The sequence below is a fragment of the Lepidochelys olivacea genome, assembly GCF_965140295.1.
Source record: "Lepidochelys olivacea isolate rLepOli2 genome assembly, chromosome: 5".
Lineage (NCBI taxonomy): Eukaryota > Metazoa > Chordata > Testudines > Cheloniidae > Lepidochelys > Lepidochelys olivacea.
Genome location: NC_140415.1, coordinates 76,084,990 through 76,105,144, shown reverse-complemented (window position 1 = coordinate 76,105,144; position 20,155 = coordinate 76,084,990). Strand labels below are relative to the sequence as shown.

The 20,155-nt window shown below is 43.6% G+C and overlaps 1 protein-coding gene across 3 annotated transcripts in view; it reads left to right on the top strand.

Moving 5' to 3' along the window:
* The window catches only part of DTWD2 (DTW domain containing 2), a 192,523-nt gene that overhangs the window by 91,370 nt on the left and 80,998 nt on the right, over positions 1-20,155 (top strand). For all 3 annotated transcript variants that reach the window (XM_084629067.1, XM_084629066.1, XM_084629068.1), the window contains exon 4: positions 19,785-19,974. In XM_084629067.1, the coding sequence (XP_084485193.1) occupies positions 19,785-19,974 (190 nt within the window). The remainder of the gene's footprint in view (positions 1-19,784; positions 19,975-20,155) is intronic.

The window sequence follows — 20,155 nt, the reverse complement described above, 5'->3', positions numbered from 1 at the left end:
GTTGAAGAAAAGAGCCATGAAAACCATGTCACTCCTCCCTGGTTCCCTCTTCTCCACTGTATCAAACATAAAGTACTCATCTTTGCTTTTAAAGCCTTTCCTGGCCTATTTTAACATCATCTTTTGCACACCCTCAAGATGTTGACTTCTGCCAGTAATGCCAGCCTTTATTGTCCATTATGTTAATACAAGAACCTTCATACTTTCTCCCATGCTGTCCCTCATGTATGGAAGAAGCTCCCTGTAAACATCCAGAAAGCCACATCACTGCTTTCCTTCAGATTGCTCCTTAAAATTCTTTTCTGTCACGATGGGTACAAAATGCTCAACAATAGTTACATACCTGATGCTTGATGACAACTGTTTTTCTTGCGTCCTAGTTTTGTCTCAGTTACCTTGTACTCCACTGTCTGTCTATCCATCCACCTGCTGTATCTTATCTTATACTGAAATTTAAGACCTTTTAGGGCATGGACTATACAATTGTTAGCATAATGGGGCCCTGATCCATTACTGGGGACCCAGGACATTACCACAATACAAATAAATTGAATTCTGGAGTTGAGTATTCATACATTCATGGATTCTGAGACAAGAAAAACCATTGTGAGTGCCTAGTGTGACCAATATAACTCAGGCCATAGAACTTCCCCAAAATAAGTTCTGTTGAACCAGAGCATAACTTAAAAAAATCCACTCTTAATTTAAAAATTGCTATTGATAGAGAATCCATCACGACCCTTGACAAATTGGTCCAGTGGTTAATTACCCTCACTTAAAAATTGTTACCTTGTATCCAGTATGAATTTGTATAGCTTCAACTTCCAGCCTGTGGATCAGGTTATACCTTTTGAGTGCTAGATTGAAGAGCCTGTTATCAAATTTTTGTTCCCTGTGTAGGTTTATACTGATAAGTCATCCCTATCCCATCTCTTTGTTAAGCTAAATAGAATGAGCTCCCTGAGGGTATCACAATAAATCTTGTTTTCTAATCCTATAAGTATTTTTGTGGCTCTTCTCTGAACCCTCTTCAGGTTATCAACATCCTTCTTGAATTGTGGTCACACTGTTCCAGCAGTGGTTGCACCAGTTCTTCGAGCACTTGCTCACATCCATCCCGTGCTAGGTGTGCACGTGCCACATGCACAGTTGCCAGAGATGTTTTTCCCCTTAGTGGGATCCAGGAGACCAGCCCTAGTGCCCCGGGCGCCCTGCACACATGCACCGGTATAAGGGGTGCCGCCACCTCCACATCGTCTCAGTTCCTTCTTATTGCCCGTGACGGTTGCTTGGAATGACCTTCTTGCTCTTGAAAGTCTTTCCCAGTGGTTTGACTCTGTAGTCCATTGTATATAGTTTTTGTAGTTAGCGTATTTAGTTATCAGTTAGTATTAGTGTATGTAGTGTAAATAGTGGTCCCAGTCATCAAGGGGCATCATCTCAGGGTATGTCTACACTATGAAATTTTAGGTCGAATTTATAGAAGTCGGTTTTTTAGAAATCGGTTTTATATATTCGAGTGTGTGTGTCCCCACGGAAAATGCTTTAAGTGCATTAAGTGCATTAACTCGGCGGAGTGCTTCCACAGTACCAAGGCTAGAGTCGACTTCCGGAGTGTTGCACTGTGGGTAGCTATCCCACAGTTCCGGCAGTCTCCGCTGCCCATTGGAATTCTGGGTTGAGATCCCAATGCCTGAGGGGGCTAAAACATTGTCGCGGGTGGTTCTGGGTACCAGAACATATCGTCAGGCCCCCGTTTCTTCCCTCTCTCCGTGAAAGCAAGGGCAGACAATTGTTTCGCGCCTTTTTTCCTGAGTTACCTGTGCAGACGCCATACCATGGCAAGCATGGAGCCCGCTCAGGTAACCGTCACTGTATGTCTCCTGGGTGCTGGCAGATGTGGTACTGCATTGCTACACAGTAGCATCAACCCATTGCCTTGTGGCAGCAGACGGTACAGTACGACTGGTAGCCGTCATCATCATGTCCAAGGTGCTCCTGGCCACACTGTCCAGGAGCGCCTGGGAAGACATGGGCCCAGGGACTAAATTTGGAGTGACTTGACCAGGTCATTCTCTTTAGTCCTGCAGTCAGTCCTACTGAACCATCTTATGGTGAGCAGGCAGACGATACGGATTGCTAGCAGTCCTACTGTGCCATCTTCTGCCAGGCAGGCAAGAGATGAGGATGGCTAGCAGTCCTACTGCACCGTTTTCTGCCGAGCAGCCATGAGATGTGGATGGCTTGCAGTCCTTCTGCACCGTCTGCTGCCAGCCAAAGATGTAAAAGATAGATGGAGTGGATCAAAACAAGAAATAGACCAGATTTGTTTTGTACTCATTTGCTTCCCCCATTCCCCCGTCTAGGGGACTCATTCCTCTAGGTCACACTGCAGTCACTCACAGAGAAGGTGCAGTGAGGTAAATCTAGCCATGTATCAATCAGAGGCCAGACCAACGTGCTTGTTCCAATAAGAACAATTACTTAGGTGCACCATTTCTTATTGGAACTCTCCGTGAAGTCCTGCCTGAAATACTCATTGATGTAAAGCCACCCCCTTTGTTGATTTTAGCTCCCTGTAAGCCAACCCTGTAAGCCATGTCGTCAGTCGCCCCTCCCTCCGTCAGAGCAACGGCAGACAATCGTTCCGCGCCCTTTTTCTGTGCGGACGCCATACCAAGGCAAGCATGGAGGCCGCTCAGCTCACTTTGGCAATTAGGAGCACATTAAACACCACACGCGTTATCCAGCAGTATATACAGTACCAGAACCTGGCAGAGTGTTACTGGGCGAGGAGGCGACGGCAGCGAGGTCATGTGTGTAATCAGGACATGGACACAGATTTCTCTGAAAGCATGGGCCCTGCCAATGCATGCATCATGGTGCTAATGGGGCAGGTTCATGCTGTGGAACGCCGATTCTGGGCTCGGGAAACAAGCACAGACTGGTGGGACTGCATAGTGTTGCAGGTCTGGGACGATTCCCAGTAGCTGCGAAACTTTCGCATGCATAAGGGCACTTTCATGAACTTTGTGACTTGCTTTCCCCTGCCCTGAAGCGAATGAATACCAAGATGAGAGCAGCCCTCACAGTTGAGAAGCAAGTGGCGATAGCCCTGTGGAAGCTTGCAACGCCAGACAGCTACCGGTCAGTTGGGAATCAATTTGGAGTGGGCAAATCTACTGTGGGGGCTGCTGTGATGCAAGTAGCCCACGCAATCAAAGATCTGCTGATATCAAGGGTAGTGACCCTCGGAAATGTGCAGGTCATAGTGGATGGCTTTGCTGCAATGGGATTCCCTAACTGTGGTGGGGCCGTAGACTGAACCCATATCCCTATCTTGGCACCGGAGCACCAAGCCGGCGAGTACATAAACAGCAAGGGGTACTTTTCCATAGTGCTGCAAGCTGTGATGGATCACAAGGGACATTTCACCAACATCAATGTGGGATGGCCGGGAAAGGTGCATGATGCTCGCATCTTCAGGAACTCTGGTCTGTTTCAAAAGCTACAGGAAGGGACTTTATTCCCAGACCAGAAAATAACTGTTGGGGATGTTGAAATGCCTATATGTATCCTTGGGGACCCAGCCTACCCCTTAATGCTATGGCTCATGAAGCCATACACAGGCAGCCTGGACAGTAGTCAGAAGCTGTTCAGCTACAGGCTGAGCAAGTGCAGAATAGTGGTAGAATGTGCATTTGGACGTTTAAAGGCGCGCTGGCGCAGTTTACTGACTCTCTTAGACCTCAGCGAAACCAATATTCCCACTGTTATTACTGCTTGCTGTGTGCTCCACTATATCTGTGAGAGTAAGAGGGAGAAGTTTATGGCGGGGTGGGAGGAGGAGGCAAATCGGCTGGCTGCTGGTTACGCGCAGCCAGACACCAGGGCAGTTAGAAGAGCACAGGAGGGCGCGGTACTCATCAGAGAAGCTTTGAAAATCAGTTTCATGACTGGCCAGGCTATGGTGTGAAAGTGCTGTTTGTTTCTCCTTGGTGAAACCCTCCGCCCCTTGGTTCACTCTACTTCCCTGTAAGCTAACCACCCTCCCCGCCTCCCTTCGATCACCGCTTGCAGAGGCAATAAAGTCATTGTTGCTTCACATTCATGCATTCTTTATTCATTCATCACACAAATAGGGGGATGACTACCAAGGTAGCCCAGGAGGTGGAGGAGGGAAGGAAAATGCCACACAGCACTTTAAAAGTTTACAACTTCAAAATTTATTGAATGCCAGCCTTCTGTTTTTTGGGCAATCCTCTGTGGTGGAGCGGCTGGTCGGCCGGAGGCCCCCCCACCGCGTTCTTGGGCATTTGGGTGTGGAGGCTATGGAACTTGGGGAAGAGGGCGGTTGGTTACAGAGGGGCTGCAGTGGCAGTCTGTGCTCCAGCTGCCTTTGCTGCAGCTCAACCATACACTGGAGCATACTGGTTTGATCCTCCAGCAGCCTCAGCATTTAATCCTGCCTCCTCTCATCACGCTGCCGCCACATTTGAGCGTCAGCCCTGTCTTCAGCCCGCCACTTACTCTCTTCAGCCTGCCACCTCTCCTCCCGGTCATTTTGTGCTTTCCTGCACTCTGACATTATTTGCCTCCACGCATTCGTCTGTGCTCTGTCAGTGTGGGAGGACAGCATGAGCTCAGAGAACATTTCATCACGAGTGCCTTTTTTTTTTCTTTCTAATCTTCACTAACCTCTGGGAAGGAGAAGATCCTGTAATCATTGAAACACATGCAGCTGGTGGAGAAAGAAAAAGGGACAGCAGTATTTAAAAAGACACATTTTATAAAATAGTGGCTACACTCTTTCAGGGTAAACCTTGCTGTTAACATTACATACATAGCACGTGCTTTCGTTACAAGGTCGCATTTTGCCTCCCCCCACCGCGTGGCTACCCCCTCAACCCTGCCCGTTCTCCGTGGCTAACAGCGGGGAACATTTCTGTTCAGCCACAGGCAAACAGCCCAGCAGGAACGGGCACCTCTGAGTGTCCCCTGAGGAGAAGCACCCTATTTCAACCAGGTGACCATGAATGATATCTCACTCTCCTGAGGATAATGCAGAGAGATAAAGAACGGATGTTGTTTGAATGCCAGCAAACATACACTGCAATGCTTTGTTGTACAATGATTCCCGAGTATGTGTTACTGGCCTGGAGTGGTAAAGTGTCCTACCATGGAGGACGCAATAAGGCTGCCCTACCCAGAAACTTTTTGCAAAGGCTTTGGGAGTACATCCAGGAGAGCCGCGAATGCCAGGGCAAATTAATCCTTTCACATGCTTGCTTTTAAACCACGTATAGTATTTTAAAAGGTATACTGACCGGAGGTCCCTTCTCCACCTGTTGGGTCCAGGAGGCAGCCTTGGGTGGGTTCGGGGGGTACTGGTCCAGGTCCAGGTTGAGAAACAGTTCCTGGCTGTTGGGAAAACCGGTTTCTCTGCTTGCTTGCTGTGAGCTATCTACAACCTCCTCCTCCTCCTCATCTTCTTCGTCCCCAAAACCTGCTTCCGTGTTGCCTCCATCTCCATTGAAGGAGTCAAACAACACAGCTGGGGTAGTGGTGGCTGAACCCCCTAAAATGGCATGCAGCTCATCATAGAAGCGGCATGTTTAGGGCTCTGACCCGGAGCGGCCGTTCGCCTCTCTGGTTTTCTGGTAGGCTTGCCTCAGCTCCTTAAGTTTCACACGGCACTGCTTCGGGTCCCTGTTATGGCCTCTGTCCTTCATGCCCTGGGAGATTTTGACAAAGGTTTTGGCATTTTGAAAACTGGAACAGAGTTCTGATAGCACGGATTCCTCTCCCCATACAGCGATCAGATCCCGTACCTCCCATTCAGACCATGCTGGAGCTCTTTTGCGATTCTGGGGCTCCGTCATGGTCACCTCTGCTGATGAGCTCTGCATGGTCACCTGCAGCTTGCCACGCTGGCCAAACAGGAAATGAGTTCTTTTCCTGTCTACCTGGTTCTTTTCCTGTCTACCTTTCAGTGCATCTGAGTTGAGAGTGCTGTCCAGAGCGGTCACAATGGAGCACTCTGGGATAGCTCCCGGAAGCCAATACCATCGAATTGTGTCCACAGTACCGCAAATTTGACCCGGCAAGGCCGATTTAAGCGCTAATCCACTTGTTAGGGGTGGAGTAAGGAAATTGATTTTAAGAGCCCTTTAAGTCGAAATAAAGGGCTTCATCGTGTGGACGGGTGCAGGTTTACATCAACTTAGCGTTGCTAAATTCAACCTAAAGTCCCAGTGTAGACCAGGGCTCAGGGTACCTCCTGCGGCGTGTGGAGGCCATGCCAGTGAGTGACCCCCATTTGAGCTGTCTAAAGTGCCTTAGGGAAGCTCACGTAAAGGAGAAGTGCAAGATCTGCAGGAGCTTCAGACGGTGCACTCAGAAAGTCAAGGATGTTTGTCTGAAGACATGCTCATGGAGGCAGCCCTCAGATCATCCTCGGAGCCTTGCTACTCTGAATCAGCGTTGGGCACTTTGGCCTTTGTGCAAAGTGCTTCACCGCCACCGTGCTCTTCCTGGCACCATTCTCCATCCAGGAAGAAGCATAAGAAACAGCATGCCAAGAGAGGGCGCTCTCTGGTGCCAAAGAGGGGCAAGCGGGGAGCAGCTAAGTGAGACCTCTGCCGGGCCACTCATCCATGGTCTACTCTGGCGACTCTGCGTAAGGCACTGAGCCTGGTCTGGGACCCACCTCTGACTCCTGGGGGTGGTTGTGGCACCTTGCGCCTGTGGGACCCCTCAACTCCAGAGGCTTTCCAGGCTGCAAAGGATTTGATGTCCCTCCCGGTATTGCCCACCCCCAAGGGCCCTTGCCAGCCAGAGCTTCTGGGGATAGAAGTATTCAAGGGGTGGTGAGCTCCATCGCAGCACCGACCATTGTGGCACCTTCCAGAGGAAAGCCCTGCTACAGCAGTCCCCAATCTGGCATTGGTCACCAGTTTCCCGGCACCGCCTGGAGGCAGAAATGAGTACAGCTCTGCATGGTCTCCAGGGAAGAGTCCTCTTTGGAGTCAGAGGGGCAATCCTTTGCCCTGCCAGAAAAGTAACTCCCTTCTCTTCATGTGTCAGTGTAATAATGCCTGCATCTGTAATTTTCACTCCATGCATCTGAAGAAATGGGTTTTTTACCCACGAAAGCTTATGCCCAAATAAATCTGTTAGACTTTAAGGTGCCACCGGACTCCTTGTTTTTGTGGATACAGACTAACACGGCTACCCTCTGATATTTGACAGAAAAGTAGTGATACCCGACTTAGGCACCGGACTTCAGTACCAGCCCCACAGCTGGTGCTTGGCCATTGGGCCATTTGCCAATGCAGTGGCAATATTGGAAGTCATGAAGGTTTCCCCTGGTACTGGGACCCCCTTCCCAGCATTCATACTCGGTGGTGTCCGAGAAACAAGCCACTGACCCTGCACTGGACCCCGACTCCAGCACTGACCCCAGCACCAAGGTCACTGAAGTGGCCCCAGTGGAAGTAGTCCAGGTGGAGGAGAAATGACCAGCCCTTCTTACGGTACTAGCCTTCTTCCTCATCATCCCCAGATGAGGCAGTTGCAGATCCTAGTAACCCGTTTCATCCGCCAGATGACTTCAGGGCCCATTAAGAACCCCTGAAACAGGTCAGCTGGAAGCGGAGGAGTAAAGGAGTCCATGCAGAGCCTGTTTGATATCATGGCTGCAGTGGCTCCTTCCAGAGAGGCCCTGCCAGTCAATGAGGCAGTGTTGAGTCCAGTCAGGGTGCTATGGCAGACCCCTTCGTCTCCGCTGCCTACCTCAAAAAGGGCAGAGAAGAAGTACTATGTACTGGCCAGTGAGTTTGAATACCTGTACTCGCATTCTTCCCCCCCCCCCAGGGTCCCTAGTGGTGCCCGCTGCAAACGAGCAGGACAGACAAGGACAGTTCAGTGCCACCTCAAAGAATTAAGAGGCTGGATCTGTTTGGGTGAAAGGTTTATTCCACGGGCAGTCTCCAGCTTCGAATCTCTAACCAGCAGGGCGTTGCTGGGAAAGTATGATTTCAACCTGTGGGACTCAATGGTCAAGTTAAAGAACTCCTTGCCACAGGAGTCGAGGCAGGAGTTCGTGCCCATCTTGGAGGAAGGCAAGACAGTGGCCAGGGAGTCCCTCCAGGCAACTCTGGATGCTGCTGACTCAGCAGCCAGAACAATGGTGTCAGCGGTCACCATGAGGCGCTGTTTGTGGCTCCAATCATCAGGTCTCTCGCATGAGGTTCTGTAGTCAATCCAGGAACTCCTCCTAAAGGGTACCTCCCTGTTCTCAGACTCCAAGATTCATGACCTCAAAGACTCAAGAGCCATACTTCACTCCTTAGGCCTGTTTATGCCCCTGGCCTCCAGCATTTCAGGCCTCAATAGCCTCCCAGGTTTTTGGGGCCTCCCAGGTAGGAGCCCTATAAAAGAAAGGACTATTAATGTTGTCAGCCCCTACCTTCTACCTCAGTTTCCCAGTCAAGCTCAAGTAGGTACCCCGATGGGACCAGGCAGGTCTTTTGAAGGTACATCTGAGGATGACATACCAGATTCAATTCAGAATCCATCCCTCCACTTTTGTTTTTGGACTGCCTATCACCCTTCTGCCCTGTGTGGTCCTACATAACATCGTACTGTTGGGTGCTCAGTACTGTAACAGTTGGTTACACCCTGCAGTTTTCATCTTTCCCACGCCTCCAACCCCATCCCTCTTCATGGACCCTTCTCACGAGCAGCTTCTCGTCAAGGAGGTACAAGTCCCCCTACATGTGGGGACCATAGAGAAAGTTCCTCGAGACTTGTGATGGATAGGGTTTTACTCCCAATGTTTTCTAATCCTTAAGGCGAAAGGGGGCCTACAAGCGCACCCTGGACCTGCATCGCCTCAACAAATATTTCAAGAAAGTGAGGTTCTGCATGGTCTCCCTGGCCTTTATCATTCCCTCCCTGGATCCAGGAGAGTGATACGCTGCCCTCAATTTAAAGAATGTTTATTTCCACATCTCCATCTTGCGTGCACACAGGCGATTCCTCAAGTTTGTGGTGGGCCAGTGCCACTATCAATTCACCACGCTTCATAGAATAACAGAGTTGGAAGGGACCTCTGGAGGCCATCTAGTCCAAACCCCTGCCCAGAGCAGGACCAATCCCAACTAAATCATCCCAGCCAGGGCTTTGTCAAGCCTGACTTAAAAACTTCTCAGGAAGGGGATTCCACCACGTCCCTAGGTTTCCCTTCAGTCTATCACTCAAACTGGTTCTCAAACTGGAGGTTGTAACCCCTTAGGGAGTCACAAGGTTATTACATGGGGGGTCGTGAGCCCTCAACCTCCAACCCCAAGTCCCGCTTCACTCCAGCATTTATAATTTTAAATATTTTTTAAAAGTATTAAATTTATAAGGGGGGTCGCACTCATAGGTTTGCTATGTGAATGAGTCACTACTACAAAAGTTTGAGAACCACTGATCTATCAGCAGCCCTCAGGTTTCCACTAAGTGTATGGTAGTGGTTGCAACCTACCTCAGATGTTGAAGCCTACAAGTCTATCCATACTTTGATGATTGGCTGATCAAAGGCCGCTCTCAGGTTCAGCACAGCATTGGCATAGTGCGTGCCACCCTTTGGGCACTGGGTCTGTTAATAAACTAACAGAAATCAACATTGGTACCGGTGCAGACAATAGAGTTTATTGGGGCAGTGCTCAACTCCACCCAGACCAGGGCCTACCTACCGGAGGCCAAGTTCTGAACTATGTCAGATCTAATCACCTGGGTCACAGCTCACCCACTTATGACTGACCAGGTGTCTCTCAAACTGTTAGGTCACATGGCAGCATGTACCTGTGTGATGTAATACGTGCAGCTATGCCTCAGAACCCTACAGATGTGGCTGGAGTCAGTTTACTCCCTGGGTAGATGTCACTTGGACTGAGTTCTCATGATTCCATCACCTGTCTTAGTTTCTCTGACTTGGTGGAGAGATCTCTGTTCTGTGATGAAGGGGGTGCCTTTTGCTGCCCCGTATCCAACAGTAACCTTGGTTTTGGATACAACAGACATGGGGTGGTGAGCCCATCTTGGCAGACTCAGGCCCTAGGGTTTCTGGCCCCAGGGTTTCTGGTCCCAGGAAGAACTCTCCTTGCACATAAACATCACAGAACTTAGGGCAGTATGCTTGGCCTGCCAGGCGTTTTTCCCCCAGCTCTTAGGCAGGGTCATGCAGGTCTTGACAGACAACATGTCCTCAATTTTTTACGTCAACAAGCAAGGGGGAGCTTGATCTTCAGCCGTGTGTCAGGAAGCCCTCTGACTGTGGGACTTCCTGCATGAAGCATGCCATTCACCTTGAGGCTTCGCACCTCCCGGGAGGCTGGAATGCATTGGCAGATCACCTCAGCAGGTCCTTTTCCTCTTGCCAGGAGTGGTCTCTTCACACGAAGGTCACCACTATTATCTTCCAGAAGTGGGGGACTCCCCAGGAGGACCTGTTTTGCCACCAGACAGAACACGAAATGCCATCAGTTCTGTTCTTGCTTGCACTCAGCAAGGGCTCCCTTTCCGATGCCTTCCTGCTCTCACAGACAGACGGCCTGTTGTACACCTTCCTACTGATCCTTTTGGTTCGCAAAGCCCTCTTAAAGATCAAGAGGGACAAGGTGAAGGTTATCATGATAGCTCTGGCATCATCAACGATCTACAACCTATCCTGGAAACAATCCCCCACTCTCACAGGCCTTGGGAGGCAGGCCAATCCTTGCTTACAAACAACCCCCCAACCTGAAGCAAATAGTCACCAGCAACTACACACCACAAACACTAACCCAGGACCCAATCCCTGTAACAAACCCCGTTGCCTTCTTTGTCCCCATATTTACTCTAGCGACACCATCATAGGACCCAGCCACACCATCAGAGGCTCATTCACCTGCACATCTACTAATGTGATATATGACATCACGTGCCAGCAATGCCCCTCTGCCATGTACATTGGCCAAACCGGACAGTCTCAACATAAAAGGATAAATGGAGACAAATCAGACATCAGGAATGGTAACATACAAAAGCCAGTCGGAGAATACTTCAATCTCCCTGGACACTCAATAACAGATTTAAAAGTAGCCATTCTTCAACAAAAAACCTTCAAAAACAGACTTCAAAGAGAAACTGCAGAGCTACTATTCATTTGCAAACTTAACACCATCAATTTGGGCTTGAATAGGGACTGGGAATGGCTGGCTCACTACAAAAGCAATTTTCCCTCTCTTGGTATTGACACCTCCTCATCAATTATGGGGAGTGGACCGCATCCACCCTGACTGAATTGGCCTTCCACATTGGTTCTCCACTTGTAAGGTAACTCCCTGCTTTTCATGTACCAATATATATTTATGCCTGTATCTGTAACTTTCACTCCATGTATCTGAAGAAATAGGTTTTTTACTCACAAAAGTTTATGCCCAAATAAATCTGTTAGTCTTTAAGGTGCCACCAGACTCCTCGTTGTTTTTGTCCATATGATGAGTTTTTCCAGGATTTATGTTAGTGTTCAGAAAGTATACAGGCAAGTTATTCAGTATTAAATAGTGTGAGGTCACTTTTTGATAATATGTCCACGTTTGATTAATCCTTCACTGAACATTGACAGTGCTAAAATCACAGTGCTAAAATCCCCTTTTGGAAGACCTTGTTTTCGGCAGATTCCATATGGAATCCTCTGCAACCAGAAGTATTCCAGAAATATATGACTGAACTTCTGGAGGATGTGGTAGCAATACTGAGTGACTTTAGTGTAGAGAAAACTAGAAATGGGGAACACAGTACCCATTTGCACACAGCGCTGAGCATATTGGGCGGTGCCAGTAAAAATTGAACAAGACAAAGTCTTAAAACAAGAAAAATTAGATTATCTTCAGCACCCAGAAGTGTGCTAGGTGTTGAAGGACGACTGTCACAAGCTCTGCCCAGAAGATCTAATAATGTAAATTTATACACAAAACAATAAAAATATCATCTAATAAACAAAAAAGAAGGGAAAGGAGAGAGGTATGAAAAAAGTTGCAAAAATAGTTATGATAATAATTACATGGATCAGAAAAATTGCATGGTTACTCAGTAAGGCTCCAATTCAGGAAAGCGTTCAAGCACATGCTTTCCTGAATAGGGACCTAAGACACTGTATACTTTTGGACATATGTTTTAGTAAAGATAGACTTGGTGGGCATGAAGAACTCTATCCAGTTGTCACATTTCAGCCTTCAAACATTGCGGCTGTTGCTCAGTGTATTGTCTTTGAAACTGATATGGCTTGTGGAAGGAAAAACACACTTTAAAGACACAACAAAGAGCTATGGTTTTATCTATTTACAGACATGCTTAGTTTAAAGTATGCTCTAAAATAAATAGTCATGTCCTGCCAAATATAGTGTCTTATATCATAATCACTGTAAATTCTTTGACCAAGCACTAGGGTTTATTATTCATGAGGGAAGTGCTAAGAAAAAAACAGAATACCTATATGTATGAATAAAATACAATAATTTCTGGGATTTATTTTCTTTTTTAAGATGCTAATAAATATTTTGCAAGCAATTTTTTTAATCATAATAAATACTGTTTGCTCAGCTTAATAGGAAATTCTTGTGTGTTGTAAAAAGAACACATTTTAGACAAAATCGCTTGTTGTAATCTGACTTGTCAACAATCTGAATGATCTTCATTTCATACTTTTAGAGTTATATGAGAAATCTTGGCACTCATGTTTTTAAATATCAACTTTATAACTGTGACTGCTACAAAGAAAGGGAAAAAACACACCAAAACTACTTTGCTTTGGCTTTCTGTTCTTTTTTTAGTGAAATAGCTGCCTACTTAAGTTCTAATAGTTCTTTACTTTCTATCCATAGATCTTCAGGTTTCTGTAATCTACTAGTAAATTCTGAATGTTATGGACTCTAATGATTAAGCTGTAATAGAGCTATTCATCCAAATACCCATTTGACTTGAACCCTGTTATTTGGGGCAGGAATAAAGAATAGAAAAAAAACATTTAAATTGGTTTGTCTTCAAAAAATTAATTAAGTGGACAATAAATGCATAGATCTCCAAAATTCATCACAAGTTAGGTTTCAGAATCAGTACAATAAATTTCATACCAGCTCTGTTACAGATCAGTGGTTAAATCAGGTACATCAAAAGTGCATTAGAAGGTTTGGGAAACTCATTAATGACTTCAATATCTTTAGAAAGTTGAGTGCAACTTATTTCTGCTATCATTTATATGAAAATATTTTCACTAATTACTTGCTTGAACTGTGAGCTTTTATCCTGATTGCTCCCAAACAAAAAAATTTTTTTTCTTATATTAACTACTGTAAATGAGTTTACTTGTTCCCAGTATAACGTACCACCAATGCTCTAAGTTTCATGTCTCTCTTCACACTGTGCCAGTGCTATCCCACTGGGGGGCTGTCAAGGTTCCTTCCCCACTCTGAACTGTAGGGTACAGATGTGGGGCCCTGCATGAAAGACCCCCTAAACTTATTCTTACCAGCTTAGGTTAAAAACTTGCCCAAGATACAAACTGTGCCTTGTCCTTGAACAGTATGCTGCCACCACCAAGCGTTTTAAACAAAGAACTGGGAAAGAGACCACTTGGAGACGTCTTCCCCCAAAATATCCCCCCAAGCCCTACACCCCTTTCCTAGGGAAGGCTTGATAATAAGCCTCGCCAATTGGTACAGGTGAACACCGAGCCAAACTCTTGGATCTTAAGAGTAATAAAAAATCAATTGGGTTCTTAAAAGAAGAATTTTAATTACAGAAAAAGTAAAAGAATCACCTCTGTAAAATCTGGATGGTAAATACCTTACAGGGTAATCAGATTCAAAACATAGAGAATCCCTCTAGGCAAAACCTTAAGTTACAAAAAGACACAAAAACAGCAATATACATTCCACCCAGCACAGCTTATTTTACCAGCAATTAAACAAAAGGACATCTAACGCATTTCTAGCTAGATTACTTACTAACTTAACAGGAGTTGGAAGGCTGCACTCCTGATCTGTTCCTGGCAAAAGCATCACACAGACAGACGAACCGTTTGTTTCCTCCCTCTCCAGATTTGAAAGTATCTTGTCCCCTCATTGGTCATTTTGGGTCAGGTGCTAGCGAGGTTATCTTAGCTTCTTAACCCTTTACAGGTGAAAGGGTTTTGCCTCTGGCCAGGAGGGATTTTAAAGCACTGTGTACAGAAAGGTGGTTACCCTTCCTTTTATATTTATAACAGGGGCCCTAAGCAGGAATATTTTTACCCGCCCCCTCCACAGCTCATACTAATAATTAATAGAGGGCACCATTGTGCTGCTTATGGCCCTAAGCAATTGCTTAGTCTACTTATGCCTAGCATTGGCTCTGCTTTTACAGATTCCAATTCTATTATATATTTAAAACGAACATACGCCTATTTATCCATCATTGTCTGTCAATCCTTATATCTGTTAGCACTTCTGAAATGCCTATTGCAATAGTGTTTAGGTATTGTACAAGGATAAGATAACGAGGACTGCCCAAAAGACAATGTTTTCTCCATCGTTCTGCAGTTTTAAATATGGTCTGCTGCTTTGCCCCCCTCCACCTCTCTCTCCCCCTTCTTATGTTTTGGGGTGAGTGTTTGGCAAATACCAACCAAGTGATACTGGTGTATACCCTTCATACCTGTCTGATGTAACTGATGTGGACTAACTTCAGCTAACGCAAGGTATTTTTCTACTGTTTTATTTAAATAGGTATAAAAATAGTAGAGAAATCTTCAATCTTCAAGTAAACTGTATAAGCTATTTAATAACATTTCAGGATTTTCACCTGTCTGTGTGTCAGTCTGAAGCTGGGAATGTCTCAGTCAATGTTAAGTGATGGAAACAGGTACAAGCATGATTGAAAGCTCTTTAGTTAGAATACCACAGGGTTGAATCATCACTGGGATTCATGGTCTGTTACTATCCAATTTTTAAGTTCTCAGCCATTAATGAATCAGATTAATTATATCTGTGCCATGACAAGGTGTGTTTATATGCCATAGCAAGAATCCTAGACCATTGTGATATCATGTAACTCAACTAGTCACAATCCTAATTTACTCTACAGCCTTACTCTGTAGCTAATTTCTGTGCAACAGTTCATTGGTTGTACAAAGGAGACTGCACAGATGGCAGATTACTTGGCTTAACTGCTGCAGTTCTTCAAAAAAGGAAGTTAATATGTTAATAACCATATGTATTCTTCTTGTATGTATGTCAGATTTAAGGCTACGTAGTAGTTGATGAAGCCATCGGTGTTAACAGTGTGTTGTGGAAGGAAGGTAATAATAGTTGATACATTTTATATTTGTGAAGATAGAGAAACAGAAATATGGTTATTGGCTCCCACAATTTACTTGCTTTTCATTATGTGAGGGAAACGTTGTAAGTAGAGCAGAGCAACCTTAACTAATATTAAATGAATTTTCCTAGTTTTTAAACTGTTGAAATTGAAGATGAAAAATTGCAAGCAAATAATATGCTGCCTTATGAAGCATGGCAACAATATGGTGAATGCAGCAGCTGCAGTGAGGGGTCAGGGTGGAGAAATGTTGACATTAGCCTACAAACAGCCTTTGCAACTTGACAAACCTTGTCATGTGTGAAGACATAGGATGCTACTTAGCAAAGAATGTTGATATTCGTAAATGTGGCACTTTTAAATTGATGACACTGAAGTCAACATTTACATTAGAGTAAATGGGCCAGTAGTAATTTGAAACTGGATGCAATGTATGGACATAGATCTGTGCCTAGCAAACAACACCATCATATAGTTAATGGGCCCTTTCAAATTGGCACAGCTCAAATAATTTATGAAGCATAATCATTTTTCTCAAATTCCAAAATGGGAAAATATAAAACTGGTATTTATATAAACTATAGATATATAGTCATCTACATTGTAAGTTTAGTGTAGACTATCCATTAGTAATCTTTTCAAAAGGGTTCTGAAAAAAAAGGAAATGCTAGTGACCCAAATTATAAAACCATTTGTTTTTATTCTAACTATTTTAAAATATTACTGCCCTAGAAATTATAATTATCTAGAAAATTAGAAGCTTTCTTACACTCTAGTTTGTAAGTTTTGAATAAAACAGCTAGCAGATGTTGCCATCTTGTCCCTTCTTAAGCGCAATTCACTGATACAACCTTACCTATGGCTTAACCACTGCTAAACCATAATTGCATCATATTAAAGTTTTATTTGGTAATTTTAAATATGAGTATGACTGAGACCATTGGCCATTCAAAGTAAAGTTTTGGATAATCCTTATTAGAGGCACATTAAAATTTACATGATAAAACAGAACAAAATTGAAGGATCTAATTAGCTGATAAGCATTACAGTAGTGAAATTCGTACACAGCAATTCTGTGTTTAAAATTCTTTAATTGTGTCAGCTTTTTTCATGATCACATGTTTATAAAAGAGCACAAAAATTAAGTAATTCTAAATCCTGACCAGTTTGAAAATACCGGAAGTACAGTACCTATAGTCAATAGGAACTTTTATTTTATACTCAGTTTGAACTGGAGCAGCTGCCAGTCTTTTTTTGCAGCCTTTTTGAAGCAGGTGGTACTCAGGAGGGAATTGAGCTGTTTAAGAAAATCACTTTTTTCATATGGAGCTTTTTTTTTCTAACCGACACTGAGATGTAAAACCTTTAAAAGTCTGGCTCTGATCTGGGGAATAAATGGTGGTGGTTAGAAGATTCTGTTTTTTGTTGTTGTTTTTTTAAATGGCTTAGTTCCCTCTTGAGAGTTGGCAGCTTCTAAAGGGCTGCCATCAGTATGGTGTCTGCTCTGAAATTAATCTTCTTGCTGCTTCTTGGTGTAACAGTGTCTTAAAGTCAATAATGTTTCAAACTGAAATCTATGTAAAAACACCTTTTCATGTCTTAATGCAAGCATTGACAGACGAGGGCAGAAATTATTATTTTAGTTATCTATTTTGTAACCAGCTTAACCTTCATTTAATTAACTTTTAATATGAAACATACTTTTTTCTTTTTGTTTTGTATCACCTGTTCATTATTCTTTGTTCTGATGATGAATTTAATAGAGAAAGGTAAAAAGAAAAGAAACTAAATACAAAAAAACTATATTAAGGCATTGTTAAGGTTACGCAGCTTAGCATTTAAACGTAAGGAAATGCAAAGGTGCAGGTTGAATACCTAACCATAACGCTATCCATTTGGACATAATCATTACAATACAAATTTTACTGTATTGTATGTGTAGTTTAAGCTTTTAGAAAGAAATGTAGAATGTTTATATGGACCAAATTTTCCAAAGAGTCCCTCACCCAATTTCTTCCATTTGGGCAACTAAATGAATGGCATGACTTTCAAAAGTGTTCCACAGAGCAACTCAGATTATGAACATCTGGGTCTACCTGTGTGTGCTGAGTCCTTTTGAAAAATCATGTCCTATAGCATTATTTTGTGAAGTAGTATGTCATCACATAATTAAAAACTGTATAGTAATACTTATGCACAAGGAGGCAGATCCAAAGCATGGTTGTTGCTTTCTGTAAAGTAGCTTTAAAAATGGTATTGTTTGAGGTGCATATTCATGTGTCAGCAACTCCATATTATATTTGTTCAGTTTATAAGTAAGAGGGTATTTTAACTGTCAACCCCACACACTGTAATTTAATCTGTAAGTCAAGTTCTTTCAGTTTCACCACATCAAAGAAAGGTATAGTTAGGTGCAATTGAGGTGTACACCTAATAAGTCTCACTCAAAGTGTATTTTAATAGTGATGATACATGAGAAGAAAAAGGCCAGCTGACCTGCACATCTACACCAAATTAATGTAAAAAACAAATGGAACTAAAATATACTTGTTACAAAAACATATAACCTCATGAGCTTATTTTGTGTTAACCGTGTCCCTCTGTAATCCAACCACCAGGTTGTGTTTATGTTGATCTCATCTCTTCCTATGCTATGTTTAAGAGGTCTATTCTGCAAATCTTGTTAGTGCTGGGCATGACTCCAATAAGGCCATTCATGGTAGTGAGCACTACAGTGTCTGGTAGTGGTTGTGTGATTGGCCCATTACCTGCAAATGCTGAACACCTCCAGAGAGCTGTTCAGCCCCCTCCCACTCTGTAAGTGACGGGTGCTGAATATCTCTAGAAGCTCACTATCTGGTAGGATCAGGTCTGTAGATGGTAGGTTCCTTAGGGCAGGGACAATGTCTTTCATTTGTCTGTAAAGCAACATGCCCACTTACGACACTATATAAGTAATAATTAACTTTCAAATTCCAAGATTTCTTTATGGAAGTAGGACTTAGAAAAATAATCTTTTTCATTTAAATGGACCAGATGTCAAGTGAAGTCACTGTAACCATTTTTCATTGTCAGCTGTCAATCCAAACTGGATCATGGTATATGCATAAGAGGTCTAATCAGGCGCCTGATGAATCCACTTAGGGCTGACAAGCCCAATTCAGGAGCAACACAGTTTGTTACAAATTTCACAGATCCATGTGTTGTCTGAGTTACAGTCCAAGACTACAGTATGCTGCTGTCTTCTTTCTCGCTTTGCTCCATTCTCTGGATCAAAGCCTCTTCATGTTGAGCGGCACCCAGTGCCAGATATTCCCTCCAAATTGGATGGGATTCTTTGCGCTTCTCCCATCTTTCTACATTTATGTTGAACAAGTCACTGGAACTACTGAGACAATTAACATAGAATCTCACAGTTCCTTTTCAGAATACAACTAAACCAAGGTTCAGAGTTCAAATGTAACTTTCACGTTTCCTAACGTTTCAGTTCTTAGCTGTGGAACTTCAATCCTGCGTTATGAGTAGTACTATTAAATATGCATTAAACTTGGATTTTTGTTTCTGGAAACATTTTGAAAAGCTTTTACTTACATAATGGAAAATGTTTTCTGTATTAAGTATTCACCCTCAATCTGATGAAAGCATTTGTAGTCCTTTGCTTTTTATTTATGCTGAAACTCTTTTGTATATATGTTTTTTAATTATTTGTAAAAATCCACAATAAGACTTTAAAATCCGCAATAAATAATTCAAACATTCAATGATGTCTGCATAACTGTGAACTTTCCCTAAAGCAAATAAACTGAATTTAGCTCTGTATCTAATGAAAATTACATTCTGTCATATGGGAGATCAAAGCTCTGTTCCTGGTTCTTGTGTCTTGCTCACTGGGCTGGCAGGAGCTGGGAGTATTGCAGAGTCAGTATCTTTTGGCCATTATTTTCAAGTGTCCATTAAGTTTTCCTGTCTCTGTTGGTGCCCAACTTGAGATGCCAAGACCACTCTGATTTTTTTTAAAGAGATGCTAAGTACTTAAGTTCCATTGACTTCAATTAGAGTTGTGGGTGCTTAGCTTCCCTCCAAACCAGATGCTAAAACTCTCGAGTTGGACACCCAAAATTAGTAATCATTTCTGAAAATTTTTCCCCTAGGCCTTTTGTGAGCTCATGGTAAAGTAGCACCTCTTAGTACTCTGCGGATTCCTCTGCCTGACTAAGGAGCAGAATTGAAGACTATAAAAGGGAGTATAGTGGGTTGGATAGTTGAAATTGGGAGAAAATGAATTTGAAGAGTCAGTAAATTGGCAGAGCTATGGGAATGAGGCATGATACACATTACATATATGTTCCCTTTCAGAAAAACAAACAAAAAAGTCCTCTCTCTGTTCATAATTGTAGGTATCCTGAATTAGCAGCTGTGTGCCGAAATTCTAATACTCTAATTCTGTATCCTGGAGCTGAAGCAGCTAATTTGGAAGAAGTGGCTTTGATCTTCCCAAGTCCATCTACAATCATCATCATTGATGGAACATGGAGTCAGGCTAAAGATATATTCTACAAAAACTCTCTTTTCCGGCTTCCTAAGCAGGTAAGATGTAATGCTTTGACTTGAGAGTGCAATATATGTTTTCTTTTTTTCACTGGAAGTGTTTGAACTAAACTGGTCAAAAACTAGAACTTTATCCTGTATAAAATTTGTATGTTTCAAATTTTGTTTGTCCCAATTGAAACAAAAAGTCAAAATACTGACAGTTTTCACAGAACATAAA